Source organism: Trachypithecus francoisi, unplaced genomic scaffold, assembly GCF_009764315.1.
Source record: "Trachypithecus francoisi isolate TF-2019V2 unplaced genomic scaffold, Tfra_2.0 Contig00586, whole genome shotgun sequence".
Taxonomy (NCBI): Eukaryota; Metazoa; Chordata; class Mammalia; order Primates; family Cercopithecidae; genus Trachypithecus; species Trachypithecus francoisi.
In genome coordinates, this window is record NW_022680749.1 from 1,312,772 (window position 1) to 1,326,746 (window position 13,975).

General features: G+C 32.4%; 1 protein-coding gene across 16 annotated transcripts in view; it reads left to right on the forward strand.

The window, feature by feature from the left end:
* The window catches only part of PCDH15 (protocadherin related 15), a 1,849,154-nt gene that overhangs the window by 1,146,740 nt on the left and 688,439 nt on the right, over window positions 1-13,975 (forward strand). For 10 of the 16 annotated variants that reach the window (XM_033215225.1, XM_033215195.1, XM_033215172.1 and 7 more), the window contains exon 3: window positions 4,596-4,661. The exons of 3 other annotated variants lie outside the window; for them this stretch is intronic. In XM_033215225.1, the coding sequence (XP_033071116.1) occupies window positions 4,596-4,661 (66 nt within the window). Of the gene's footprint in view, window positions 1-4,073; window positions 4,089-4,595; window positions 4,662-13,975 lie in introns of all 16 variants that reach the window. 3 more of the 16 variants (XM_033215207.1, XM_033215187.1, XM_033215125.1) reach the window with 1 other exon arrangement.

Below are 13,975 nucleotides of genomic sequence, written 5' to 3' on the forward strand. Positions count from 1 at the left end.
GATATTATGAGGCAGAGTTACGAGAGTGTATATAGGGGCACCTTACCTAGTCAAGGGATCAAAAACTATTTTGTTTTGAGAAAATAGGAACATGTTTTGAGAAAATAGAAAGATGAGACTGCAGAGGGAAGGAGAAGGTATATTGTGCAGGACTTTGTAGGTTATATAAAATGTTAGTTTACATTCTAGAATCATATTTGTGATGAGTTGTAGATGGCCAAAGTATTTTAGCTTATAACCTAAAATAAATGGTAAATTATTTTTAAAATAAGCAAGGTTTTCATTATGAAGATCACTCTGCTTAAAGACAGAAAGTTAAATTAGAGTAAGGGCAAGATTGATTGTAAGGAAAGCAGTTAGGAAAACCTATTTGATTAGTTAAGAGATAGTATTAGTCTGATACTACTGCAGATTGAAAACAATGAGTGGATATCACAAGTTTCTCTTTAGGAGTTAAATTCAAGACGTATTGATTGATGCATTTTGGAAAGCTAGAAAAATGGGTAAAGTGAAATGTGACTTCCTAGTTTCTGGCTTATGCAGCTTGGTGCAGAATTATGCCATTTGCTGAAATAATATATATTGGAAATGTCCAGTTTTGGGCTATGATAGCAACTGGGATGTGATTTGGAGTGCTACATTGAAGACAACTTTGAAATTGCAAGTACAGAAGTTGTCTGGGCAAATGGGACCCAGGCTCAGAAGAGAAATATGGATAGAAAATTCAATACACAAGTTATTAACATATGGGGCAATTACTATGTTAATATATTTTTTAAAGTAAATAGTTTTGAAGTTTTATTGAAAACACATTGCTCAATGTTAAAATAACATTTTGAGAATAGGCTAAAGTGGGAATAGAATTTTATTTCCTGGTTGCTTCCTCTTATTTTTACAAAATGAGCATGTTTGGGAAATCCTAGATATTCAAAAGCCTTTGTCTGACCTCTCTGTAACATGCTCTTAAAATTCAGGCTACAATGTGAAAAGAGTATCATAGGTTTAGTATCTGTGAGATCAGGCATTATTTGTCTTTTTAATTCTTCTCTTTGGATTTTATATCCCATCTATTGCATATGAATATTTTTAAATATATGGCTTATTTTTAGCATTATGACAAGTTTGCAGAAACAAGCCACACTGAGCGTTCAGGTATTCATATTCACATCCTGTACTTTATAACAAATTGGATATGAAAAATGAGTATAGGCCTAACAGGCTAGAAACTTTAGGCATGAAAAACAATGAATTTGTGATTTAACCGGGACAGTCAAGGGTGAAATTAAATAGATTAAGGAGGTCCATTCCCAAGGTACAGGTATCAGCAGTTCACCTGACTTTCCTGTGGCAGACAGATGATCCACAGACCACAGAGTACAATCTCCCCATCCCCCAAATTGCTTTCTAGTCTTCCCTTTGATTTACATTTGGATATTTTCATACATAATATATAGTTGACTGTTACCTCCAAGTTACTTTCTTTTCTAGACAATTCTAAATATAATTGTTCTTATTAAAAATGCTTTTGTGTACTTCAAAACTAATTCATTATACTTTCTTGAATGCATCATTTTAAAACAAACACTTAATTATGAACAATGTTATTAATAGATTGTTTATTATGTGTCTGACTAACCTCTTTTCATTTTGTGTTTTGAGTCTTCAAAAAGTTTAAATTATTTTTGTATTTATCCAGAAGTATATGTAGTATACAAAAAATATTTTATTGGGGAGAATTTTGAATCTACTAAAAGAATAAATCTTCGTGGGAATTATGCAAGGGTACTGTAGCAGGAGAAAATGTAGTTAAGAAGCTTCTTCTGGAATGTTTCTGCTATTGAGGGGTTAGTGAGAACACAGACTTTCGAGCAGCTATTATGGAGAGGTTTTAATGGAAGATTGTAGCTTGGCAGGCTACAGTGTGGAAAAAGTCAACAAACATTCTTTCAGGACCAGGATCAGGTTCTGAGGTTACCAAGGTGAAAATGATGCAGGCTTGGTCTGAAGGAACTCTTGTGAGACAGAAAGACATGTTAGTATTTTGCCAATGGTACAATTAGTCCAATGGGATACAGTGTGTACTGCAGGAATACAGAGAATAAGCATTTAATCTACAATGACAATGAGAAAGATTTTCAAGAAGAGCTGATGCCTGACAGATTCTTGAAAGAGGAATAAAATTAACCAGGGGAAGAAGAATGGAAAGTATGCTTTAACAGTTGATGCAACACACATAAATTTGGTTTGGTATGAATGGAGAATTAACTTTGGTGGAGAAATTAAGGTGGAGAGTGAGGAAGGGCTGGAATATGAAAATATTATTTGACTTAGCTTCATAAAGCCTACCTTTAAAGTTAATAGTAACAAACTGTAAAAAGGTTTAAAAATATTTATATCCAAATTTCCCCTTCTTTTATTTTTCTATATTCTGCTTGCCCATAAAGTTGTTTAAATATTTATTCCTCTACCAATATTCACACTAAAATACATACATTTTATCCATTTTCAGTAGGTATTATGGCATTGGCACACAGTGACATGAGTGTGTATATGTGTAGTGAGTACATATGAGAGAGTGTATACCTTACAATATGGAACGGTGCTTTCCAAAGCCGAATTATTCATTTCTATGTGCATAATAATTGTCAGAATTTTATAAAACAATAAATAAACAAGTAAATGATGAGGTCATTTTTCAAGTAACATGAAAATTTGGAAGGCTTTAATCAAAATTAATTTGCACTAAAGTGCAAATATATGAAATATCTAATTCTACGAAAAGAAGCAGAGATTTCCTAGGCAGAAAAAGGTGACAATGAATTTAGATAACAAAATTTTCCTTAAGATACAAGGTACATTCCAGCAGCAGTAAGAGTATTCATGTAATTGAAGGACAGGTTGCTTAATTCTCAATAAAGGATGTTGAGGCCATGTGAAGAAACTTTGTTCTTCTGATTCTTTTTTTTCCCTTTTCTCCAAAAGAAACACGTAAGGTTTTTGTTCAGAGGACTGCCATTATTTCACTTTTGATTTGGGTACATGAAAATCATACCCATGAAAGGAATAGATGAATGCAGGATGAGAACAAGACTTCTGGGAGATCAGCGAGGAAACTAAATCAAGAGCAGAGATGACAAATAATGTAGTGCTGAGCTCTTGTCGGAGGGCATAAGGAGAGGAAGAGGCATAATGAGTATGAGATACTTTAGATCTGAAAATGTTATGACTTGGAACTCCTTGAATATTGACAAGTATAAAGAGAGAAAATTTGTAGCTCTCCCAGCTTCTTTGCTTTCATATGAGAGAGTACATACCTTACAATACAGAACAGTGCTTCCCAAAGGCCTAATTTTTCATGTATATATACATAATAAATGGCAGAATTTTAATAAATGAGTAAATAAACCTTGAAATTATTTCCCAAATAACACACGAATTTGGAAAACGTTAAGCAAAATTAATTTCCACTGCTGTACAGAAGTGTGCCATGTATGTATAACTGCGTGACATAGCCCTCTCAGCCTCACAGAGTATTTCCTAGGAGAGTACTTTACGTCTCAGAGATGCACATTTGACATCCTGCAGGCAAATCTTTCACATTTCAACTGTCATAGATGTTATAGCTCATGATACTATTTTTATGTTCATTATCATGTGATACCTGGCAGGATATTATCAGTGTTTGAAATAATGAATTAATCATCACTACTGATTGACAGGCACTATTCTTAAAGTTTTTTCAGCATACGGATAACACACTGTTCATAAGTAATTCGTATTTATCTTTTCGTAAGAAACATAGCAATTTATGTTATTTTCAAGTCTTTTTGTAATGGCTTTTAAAATGCTAATGATGTGTATTATCCAGTGAATGTGTTAGTATTATATTAGAAGTACAAAATCTGATAGGAAGTTTATATATTTTATTTCCACAAATCATTAGATAATGTTATGGTATAATGCTTTTTATATCTTTAAATCTCTCACTAAATATATACATATATTCTCTCTTCCTTTCTTTCTTCCATTTTTCTGATCTGCTTCCATTGATGACTCTATACTTTTGACTCCAGACTGGCAATATGAGGGTAAGATGACAAAAATAAAACCCCAAACAACTTCATGAACATTGCTTGTCTGCCTTTGTTTCATTCTCTTTAGAACATTATTAAAATTCTATTCACTCTCTCTAATTAGACCCTTTATCACAATTAAAGTCCAATTATGTTTGTTTCTGTTGTGATGTTTTAATTACAATTTATCCTTGTTAATCATCCCTTTATGTTATTTCTTTGGGTTAAATTTCCATCACATTATCTCTGTTCTGAAGGACTTCCACTCTCCAGTGGTGCCTGCTGGTGTTTTCTCAGTAAGATTTGAGTAGTTTGTGGTGCACAAAGTGACCGTATTATGATGTGGTAAGGAATCTATGTCATTATTATAAAATATTTTTAAATAATATTAAAAGTAGTGACGCGTATTAATTAGGTTGCAAGATTTTCCTTTTTAAATATTAATATACACCTCAATGAATTTTTTCTCAGTGTGTGTGCCCCTGCAGTCAATTCTTACTTTTCGTTATTTTCTCTCTTTAGATTGCAAACTAGCTAGGGGAGGACCACCAGCTACCATAGTTGCTATTGATGAAGAGAGTCGGAATGGTGAGTGAGTTTTTTATTTTACAAATGTCTTATCTAAGAGAGTTTTCTTCAGATTTTAATTCTCAATCTGCTATAAGTAGAGGTACTAAGATGAAAGTTTCAACCCAAATCCATGAATAACTCCCCTCTAGTATGGGTTTCAATTATGCCATTCTCTGGAAATGTATGCTTGATTTGGAATACATTATAAAAGCCTCATTCGATTAATATAAATATTTAGTTTTGATTTAGAAGAAATTATTTGATTCAGAGTCAACTCAAGCATGCATCCAGATATGGACTGGAAGTTGACTGTCATGTATATAGTCAGCTAACTGAAACACAACGTATTCCTCCAAAGAAATGGACCACAAAATAACCGTTACACTGCTAACTTATATTGGCCGGGATCTGGTAAGGATCTAGATCCACAGTCGATTAGACATGGTGATTGTGCCTGATTAACATGAAAACCAACTGTGCTTAGAAAGTGAGAACATGAAATAAGGCCAAGAGCGAGAAAGAAGTTTGAATTTTCACTTGGGCCGTCTGAAGTAATTAACAATATCTAATTCATGTCAAGTTCCTCTTTGGGAAAACTTTTTTTTCCCTTATCATTAGTGTTTTTGTTCTGTAGCAGCCGCCTTGACTTTCTGAACTTTAATGTAGAAGTATTTAAATTGTTTTCTCCTCAACTGGGCAGCAGTAAAATGGTTATCTCTTGGGACTCTGTTTCTATTCTCTTGGGACTCTGTTTCTATTTTAAACTAAGTATGTAAATGTGGTCTGTGGCTCATTTTGTCTGCTGATTACATGACAGACTCTTCCATTAAGCTTGTACTTAATATTTAAAGTATGTTCTTGCACTTTTGTATTTTTTACAAAATAATTATGTCAATTGCCTTATTAGAAAGTGGTCTTTTTCTTGTAATTCAATCTACACATCTGCATGTACTTTGAAAATATGTACAGGCAATTCCTGCATCGGTTTACTTCTTCATGATTAATTGTGCTGCATTACAGATGCTCCTTTTACTCTTTTAAAGAATTGACACAGACGTATATTCCCGTACATTCTTTGAAATCACTCAGAAATATCTACAGTACTGCTGGCCTCTGTTTGAACAAATTTAAGTATCAACAAAATGTTTGCCACATTAAGTAATTACAAAAATGTGAACATTTTGATTATGTTTTTAAAATCTATCCTTATTGATAATAAAATCCTATGGAGTTAGAGTTATTATGATGCATTTATGTAAGTTGGAAATAAATCCCAAATGTGTCTACAGTAGAGAAAAAATATCAAAATACTATAAAGTAAAAGATATACAAAAAAAGGTTCTGTCTTCTAATGATGAATTACGGCTTCCTTATGGTTAACTATTTTTAAAGAAAGAAATCTATATTTTCTAAATATTCCGCAGCGAAAGCGGTTAACCTTTTTAACCAGAAATAAAAATTCAATAAACATAATACAACGTTTATCAACAATTTATTTTCTAATTGTTAACCAATTCACTTGAAAATATAAGCTGAGCTGAAATAAAACATTTAGTTTTCCTAAGCAAATTTGTTTTAATGTGTGATTCTGTATAGAGCTTATTTTGCCAACTAGGTAATTATAGCAACAGCAATGATGATAGTTTATTTCCTTTTGTGCTGATTAGATCCTACTTTTCCAAGGAGTGTAGGAACTCTACGAAGATGTTGCCATAGCATTGCTGTACAGTAGCATGTGGTGAAAGTTCAATATTTCTGTTTTAGAAGAAAATGACATGATATAGTGTAGTAATGTTGTGCTCCTTATTTGGCTTATTTTGTAGAAACTGCCAGCTACTCAGAAAGCTGCCAGAGTTATTAAGTGTCACCACAAGAAGTATAAATACTGATCTAGAGAATAATGTTTTGCATTTCTCTTTTGCATTAAATTTCTAAAAATATGATGATCAAATGAACCTCTGCCAGATATTATAATGTAGTGTTTTAATCATTCTTGTCTTGAAAATCTAAGGGAAAAATCTATGAAAATGTTTTTATATTTTTCTTTAGGCAATCTAAACTTCCCAGTGACACAGTTATTTTTGGTCATGTTGGGTGGCTCATGCCTATAGTCCCACCATTTTGGGAGGCTGAGGTGGCTGGATTGCTAGAGCTCAGGAGTTCAAAACCAGCCTGGACAACATGGCAAGACCCTGTTTCTACTAAAAATACAAAAATTAGTCAGGTGTGGTGGCACCCACTCATAGTCCTAGCTACTTGGGAGGCTGAGGCACGAGAATCACTTGAACCTGGGAGGCCGGGAGGGGAGGTTGTAGTAAGCTGTGATCGTTCTACTGCACTGAAGCATGGGCAGCAGAGTGAGATCCTGTCTGAAAAACAGAAAGTAAAGAAAAGAAATATTTATTTTTAGCCTTGGTCTGTACTCGCTTAATTTCTCATTTCCAGTATCTTTTAATTGGTAGTAATAAAACATGTGGGTTTCCTATTTTACCAGAATGATGAGCACTCAGTTTTAAGGCTTTGAGGCTTCTTTGAAAAGAAAGACTTAACAAATCTTTAATCAGCTAAATTAGTAAATTTACTTCAAATCAACTTGCCTGTGGCTCACTTAACTGATGTCTATTGCTAAACGATCTCTGTAGCTAAACACATTCACTACTAAAGCAAAGCATCTAAATAGCTCATTTTTAAAATTATAGCTAATTGTTTATGTAAGTCATTGAGCTACATTTATAGAAAACTTATTTATACACATCTCTATCTTTCAAAGACTTTTGTAATTTGTGGGATGGAAATATTCTTTGTGAATATATATGTCAAGTGCATTTATACATATGTGCATGCTTGGAAGAATTACAAATTTAACAGACAGAGATCCATAAGCTTCTTTCTCACCCTGGTCTCTGTTAGATGCTTTCACTTCCGGATCTTTGTCCTCAACAGCACCTTAATGACAGATCCATTACATCATCTTGGGCTGAGCAAGAGATTATTTTTATCACAACTACTGGTAATACTAAGCTTACATTGTAAAGGGGCAAAGTGGGCACACAAAGAGATATGTTGGTTCCTGACTACCACCAGAAAGCTCTTGAACTAGCATGTAGAATGTATTTAGTATGTAATTTCATTTTGAGGGGAGAATGCATTTGAGAAACAGATCACATTGTCTATGTTTAAGTAAATGAGAATGTCTAAAATATCTTTCTGAACAGATATTTTCTAGTTTCTCTTGACTCTACAAGGCTTTTAGCCTTGAAACCTTACTGAAAGGAGAGAGGTGGGGACAGTTACTCTGGGACATTTAAAGACCTGCCACTGAGTGCCAGCCACATCAGAGTCCTTGGCTGCTTTACAGCAACTATAGATTGACATTAAACAGACTTTGGAAACACTCATTCAAACTAATTCTCAGAATCTACTGAAGTGTACAGGCACTACTATGTAAAGGGAAGGAGAAAATGATTTTAAGTTGTGGTTAGAACACACCACTGTGACTGTAAAGAAATGGACAGATTCAGAGGCAAAAGGATATCACTACGTGAAAGTTTAGAAGGCCCACCCTAAAGGAGCTTCGTGAATTTAAAGTTTAAAATATATTGCACACTCTTAGTAAATTTGGGAAATGAAAGGTAATTCTGAGGTATCTCCATAATTTGAAAGCAACATCAACCAAGGATGCCATGATGGACTCAATGAAGAAGTTTACATTTAGATTGTACAATTTTTAAAAAGTTATTTGGGGAGTGAGTTGCTTGTAGAAATTTATCGATGTAAGAATGGAGGAAGCCTCAAAGTTCAATTACTGGCTTTGAAGTAAAGCTCATGAAGAATTTCTCCGCACAGAACTTTCCTAAGCAGTATTTCTCCATCCTCTCTTCCTTACACGGGTTCTCTCAAGGTCTTAGATTTTACCATTCCTTTCCTTCAAGGCCCTTCTTCTCTAAATTTCCTTTTACCATAAACAGTTCTTTCACTTCTTCCTTTCCTTATGATCAAATATTGACTGTTAGATTACTGATTTGTGTTATTGAGCCAATTGTGCTGTGAGTTTCTTACCTGTTAAGACACGGAAAATCTGATCACTACCTTCATTTTTGAATGGAGTGCAGTAATCAACAGTATAAAGGTTCTTAGCAATTACTAGATAAAAACTGTAATTCAAAAACTATCTTGAAACATTTTTTGGACTTAAAATATTTCCTACAGCAGTTTTCAAAACAAATATTCAAATGCCAACTATTCCTAAATTGAATTACTTATGTAATTCAATGAAATGTAAGTGATGTCATGTGATGTAATGAATATAAAAGTACTTGATATCCCTTCATCCATGACTACTTCATACAAATTTGACATATATACTAAAACGAACATTTATTTTATATTTATTTCAGGTAGTGTAGTTTAAGCACAGTATGTATACTTACTTTTCAGTATAAATAGAAATGAATCTCTTAAGTATACTCAATAATAAAAGTTTTATGAAAGTGTTATAATCTATGTACTGTTAAAGTACACTACTTTTTATTAAATTTAAATGGGTTTATTCAACAAAATGTAGATATATACTAATATATTGAGTGTTTTTTATTTTATTTTTTGTTTTTTGTTGTTGTTGTTTGTTTGTTTGTTTTTTGAGATGGAGTCTGTCGCCCAGGCTGGAGTGCAGTGGCTTGATCTTGGCTCATTGCAACCTCTGCCTCCCGGGTTCAAGCTATTCTCTTGCCTCAGCCTCCTGAGTAGCTGGGACTAGAGGCATGTGTCACCACGCCCAGCTAATTTTTGTATTTTTAGTATAGACGGGGTTTCACCATGTTGGCCAGATGGTCTCAATCTTTTGACCTTGTGATCTGCTCGCCTAGTAATCTGGGATTACAAGTGTGAGCCACCACACCTGGCCTAGCGGGTGCTTTTTAAAAAATCCACCAAAGCAACTTGCCATTGATGACAAGAATCAAGATTTTTTTGCCATTGATTCAAGTTTTTGCTTTCTAGATTCTCCATTTTGTCATGCAGTAATCCTTGGTTCTCAAGATAAAAATGCTGACCTGGTTAGCACTAAGCTCTTTTCATGTACCTCAGGACACATTGAAAACTAGGATATTGCTTTTACTGTCATCTGTATGTTTGCTTTTGAAAATTTACAATTTTACAGAGCAGTGCTTTGAGTTGTCAGACTTGGGTATGGTTGAGAGGGTTACTTCGTAAGTTGGTTTTGAGTAAGAAATACAATAGTTCCTAGTCAAAGTATAGGAGCAAAATTATTCTCCCAAATTTGTCTTCATTTTTACAACAAAGTAGCTGACCTAGAATATAAGTGAAGACCACCTGCTTGCAATTCTCTCATTCCCTATTACAGACAATCTTGAACACATGCCCAATACATAATTTTGTTGTTCAATCAATCAATCATTTCATTAATCATTTATTTACTTAGTTGTTTATTCAAGGTATGATTATCGACACCCTGTACTGTGTGAGAATCTGTTGTGGTACTGATGATGCATCAGAGAAGGAAACAGGCAAAACCGCTTTGCACGTGGAGGTAGAGACAGGTAACTATAGGGAGAAAAAATGAAACAGGGTGAGAAACCAAGGAGTGATGAACAACTGAGGAGGCAGTGACGCTGTTTCAGATAGAAGACTTGTTTATTTGAGGAGATTACATTTGAGCAAAACTGTATAAAGTTCAGACTGAAGATCTGAGCCATGCATTCACTCAGGGAATTCACATTATAGACAGAGGAATAAATTCAAAGACTCTGAAGATGAATATGTCTGATAAGTTTAACAAATGGCAAGAAGATAGCTGGAGAAGATGAGAAAGAGCAAATGTGATTGAAATAGAGAAGATAGATGTTGATTGAATGTATGTAGATTAGTCAAAAATGTTTTTGACTTTTTAATTGATTTGCCAACAAATCAGTTGATGGTGACCTCATCTAGCAACATATGATTTACAAAGAATAATTCTTTTTTCATCTTTCATTCAATGTCCTAGAAGTACATAATTAAAAATTCAGATTCAGAACTGTGTATAGATATGTTTGTTCACAATCACAGATAATCTTATTCTTTAAAAATATGTTTTACTCAGAAAAAAATCTGAAAATGCATTAAGTCATTCAGTTTGGCTCAGTGGTATCACTGCCTCATTTAACATATAGTAGAGGATTATTGCAGTCATCTCAAAGGTCAATATGAACATGATGGATTTCTGTTGTAAAGTAATATTTAGAGTCAGAAAATGTAATAGTGTGGTACCATCAAAATTAACAAGTGATTTTTGTTATATTCTCTTAAAAAAATCATTAATAAAGAGGGAAGATTCAATAATAGCAGCTTCACATTACAGATACATCCTTACAAACATTTTGCTTGACAAAATGATCTTCTTTATTGAATATATTTTGGTGAAAATTGATTAATGTGCTAGGTTTTATCTTAGTACTTTGGGACAGGCAAGGTGTGAGCATTATTTGTGAGAAAATAGCAAATAAAATCCCATCAATATTCTCTATGGAGTTTATTCAGTATCTTTACAAGGGTTTATTTAGAGGTATGAGGGATCTTATTGACAACAGTCAGATTAAATATTATAAATGACTTAAAAACAGTAAGTGATTAATTTTTATGCTACACTTGAGACTCGACCAAATCTTGGAAATAATCAATTTAAAATTTCTTTCCAATGAGTATGTTTTATGGAATGCTGTTATAACAAATGTTTTCTTTCTGTTTTTCTATTACTGATTATCAATTGATACCTCTAGTAGAATTTCCATTCTGTATTGCATAGCAAATATTAAAGTTTTGGTAAGTAAATGTTTTATATGTATTATTTAAATATTCTTTTGACACCTTGAACCTTGATGTATTTGAAATAATATTTCACAATAAATAGATTTGTTTCAGTTAAAACTATTTTTTGAAGTCTATTTTGAATCCCAGGAGAAAAACAATTATTTCAATTTTATTTTAGCCAATTTCAAATTCCAGCTAAATCTCACAAAATATATTTCTTCTTCATACTTGTTCATGCTTTCTTAAAAACATTAACTATATGCTACTCCTTGCTTTCATTTTTTTCAGGAGAGGTCAATCAGTTAATACTCATGACAGCTTTTTAGTTAACTAAAATACCAGCAATTTAAACTTAACAGATAATTATTATCCTTTCACATAATCCTACATTGTGAACTTTATATATTTCTCTGATTAAAAATCACTATTTTATATAAAGTCTTTATTATTGTTGGCAAATAAACACTGATAGAAAACTGTGTGAACATTACTATGATTATATATATGTTTTCTTTAGGATTCTAAGATTACCTTACTTTTGAGTTTTTCAATTATTGACTATTAGTTAAGACTACACAAAGATGTGCCTTCTTCATTCTGTGATATAGTTGATCAGAGATAGCACTAACATTTTAACAATATGTAAAAGAAATGTCTTCTGTAAATCTTATTACATGAATAAAACATATAATTGTTTTTATGTTAACAAAGTGGTCAGAAAACAAGAAGAATTCCCTGTAAAAAGAATTTTGTAAGCCTAAATACAAAGACACACTCTAGGGATAAGACACACCTGCAAGCCTGTGGCTAATATTTTTCTGCAAACAACTGTCAGCACCTTTTATCTCAGAATAGAGAATATTTGGATCATTATATTAAATTGCAATTTCGGTGAGGGCAAAGACTATATTTTTTGATTCATTGCTATAATCCAAGAATTGTTCCTGGTACATAGTAGGCATTTCAAATGCTATTGTTTGAGTAACTGAACCGCTAACATTAACATGAATTTCACAAATAACAGCTGCAAGAGACTTACATGAGACTTACCTGCCTATTTAGGATAGTTTGGAGTATTACTATGATTAAGATTTTTTAACATAATTAACCCTTAATCGAAATTCACCTTGCATGTATAAAAATAAGTAGTGTGATTCTTTTTATTTTCAAGTAATTTTTTTTGCTTGAATTACTGTGTCTACAATGATGACAAAAATGTCTTTTTGTGTTCTCTAAGATGTTTTTTTGAAATTATAGAAAATAATATAACAGTATTCTAATGTGAGGGAATGCTGATGTGTTTGTATGTATACATATAAAATAATACTGAATATTATTTTAGCCAGGCATGGGGGCGTGCACCTGTAATCCCAGCTACTTGGGAGGCCAAGGCCCAAGAATTGCTTAAACCCAGGAGGCACAATTTGCAGTGAGCCAAGATTGCACCACTGCACTCCAGCCCAGGTGACACAGTGAGACTATATCTCATAAATAAATAAATAAATAAATAAATGAAACTGAATATTTGGCCAAATCAAAGAAAAATAAATCTAACACTAAAGTATTTTAAAACCCATATTATCACAAATTAAAGAATAAAATATACATATTTTATGTATTCATATTTTTTAAATGTTTTTTACATTTAAGAGTATTTCATAAAATGAAAAACCTGATTATTCAGATAACCAGGTAAATTTATAAAATTATATTTTATTTTAGTTATTTTGGGGTATTCGATAATTTCATATGACAGATGAAGTTTGTCAGCCTTGTCATGTGGTATGATTTAATGACTGTGTAAAAATACTGTCTAATTCTTGGAAAATGGTTCACTTTAGCTTTTAACTTTTGATGGTAAAATCTTCACTTAGGTCTTTTAGCCTTTAAGGGAAGTTAGATAAAGTAGACACGTGCATCATGAAATGATATTTTTAAAGAGTATAATTAGACAGAATATAATATTTTGAATTAAAGAAAATAACGGAAAGTCAAATTTTACTTTCATTAATAATTTGCTGTCTACTCCACGTGTTAGTAATTTTAAAATATAATTATTCTGCAGGAGTAAATATTTTTTATTTAAATACTCGAAGAAACTGCAAACGATTTAACATCAATATGTCATATGAGTTTGTAGTTCATGAAATGAGAATAAAAGCCATTTGCAATTTGACATTTCTAATTTAAAATTAAAATTAAATTTTCGGAAGTAGTAACTATATTTTGATAACCCTTTATTCATTAAAAATTAAAATGAAAGATAATGCCATTTTTATAGGATAGCAAGATATTGCATGTACAGTTAATTGGTAGACATATACGCATCATCCCCCAATAATACACACACACACACAATGCCAGAAATATCTATACCATGTTCAAAAATCAATAGATTTTTTAAAAATTCAAGCTATGATAGGTTTCCCGAAACCATACCTGCATCTACATTAGTGAAGAAAGCATATTCTGTATTTTTAAATTTAATAAGAATTCTTATTCAAATTTCAGTAATCCATGTTAAA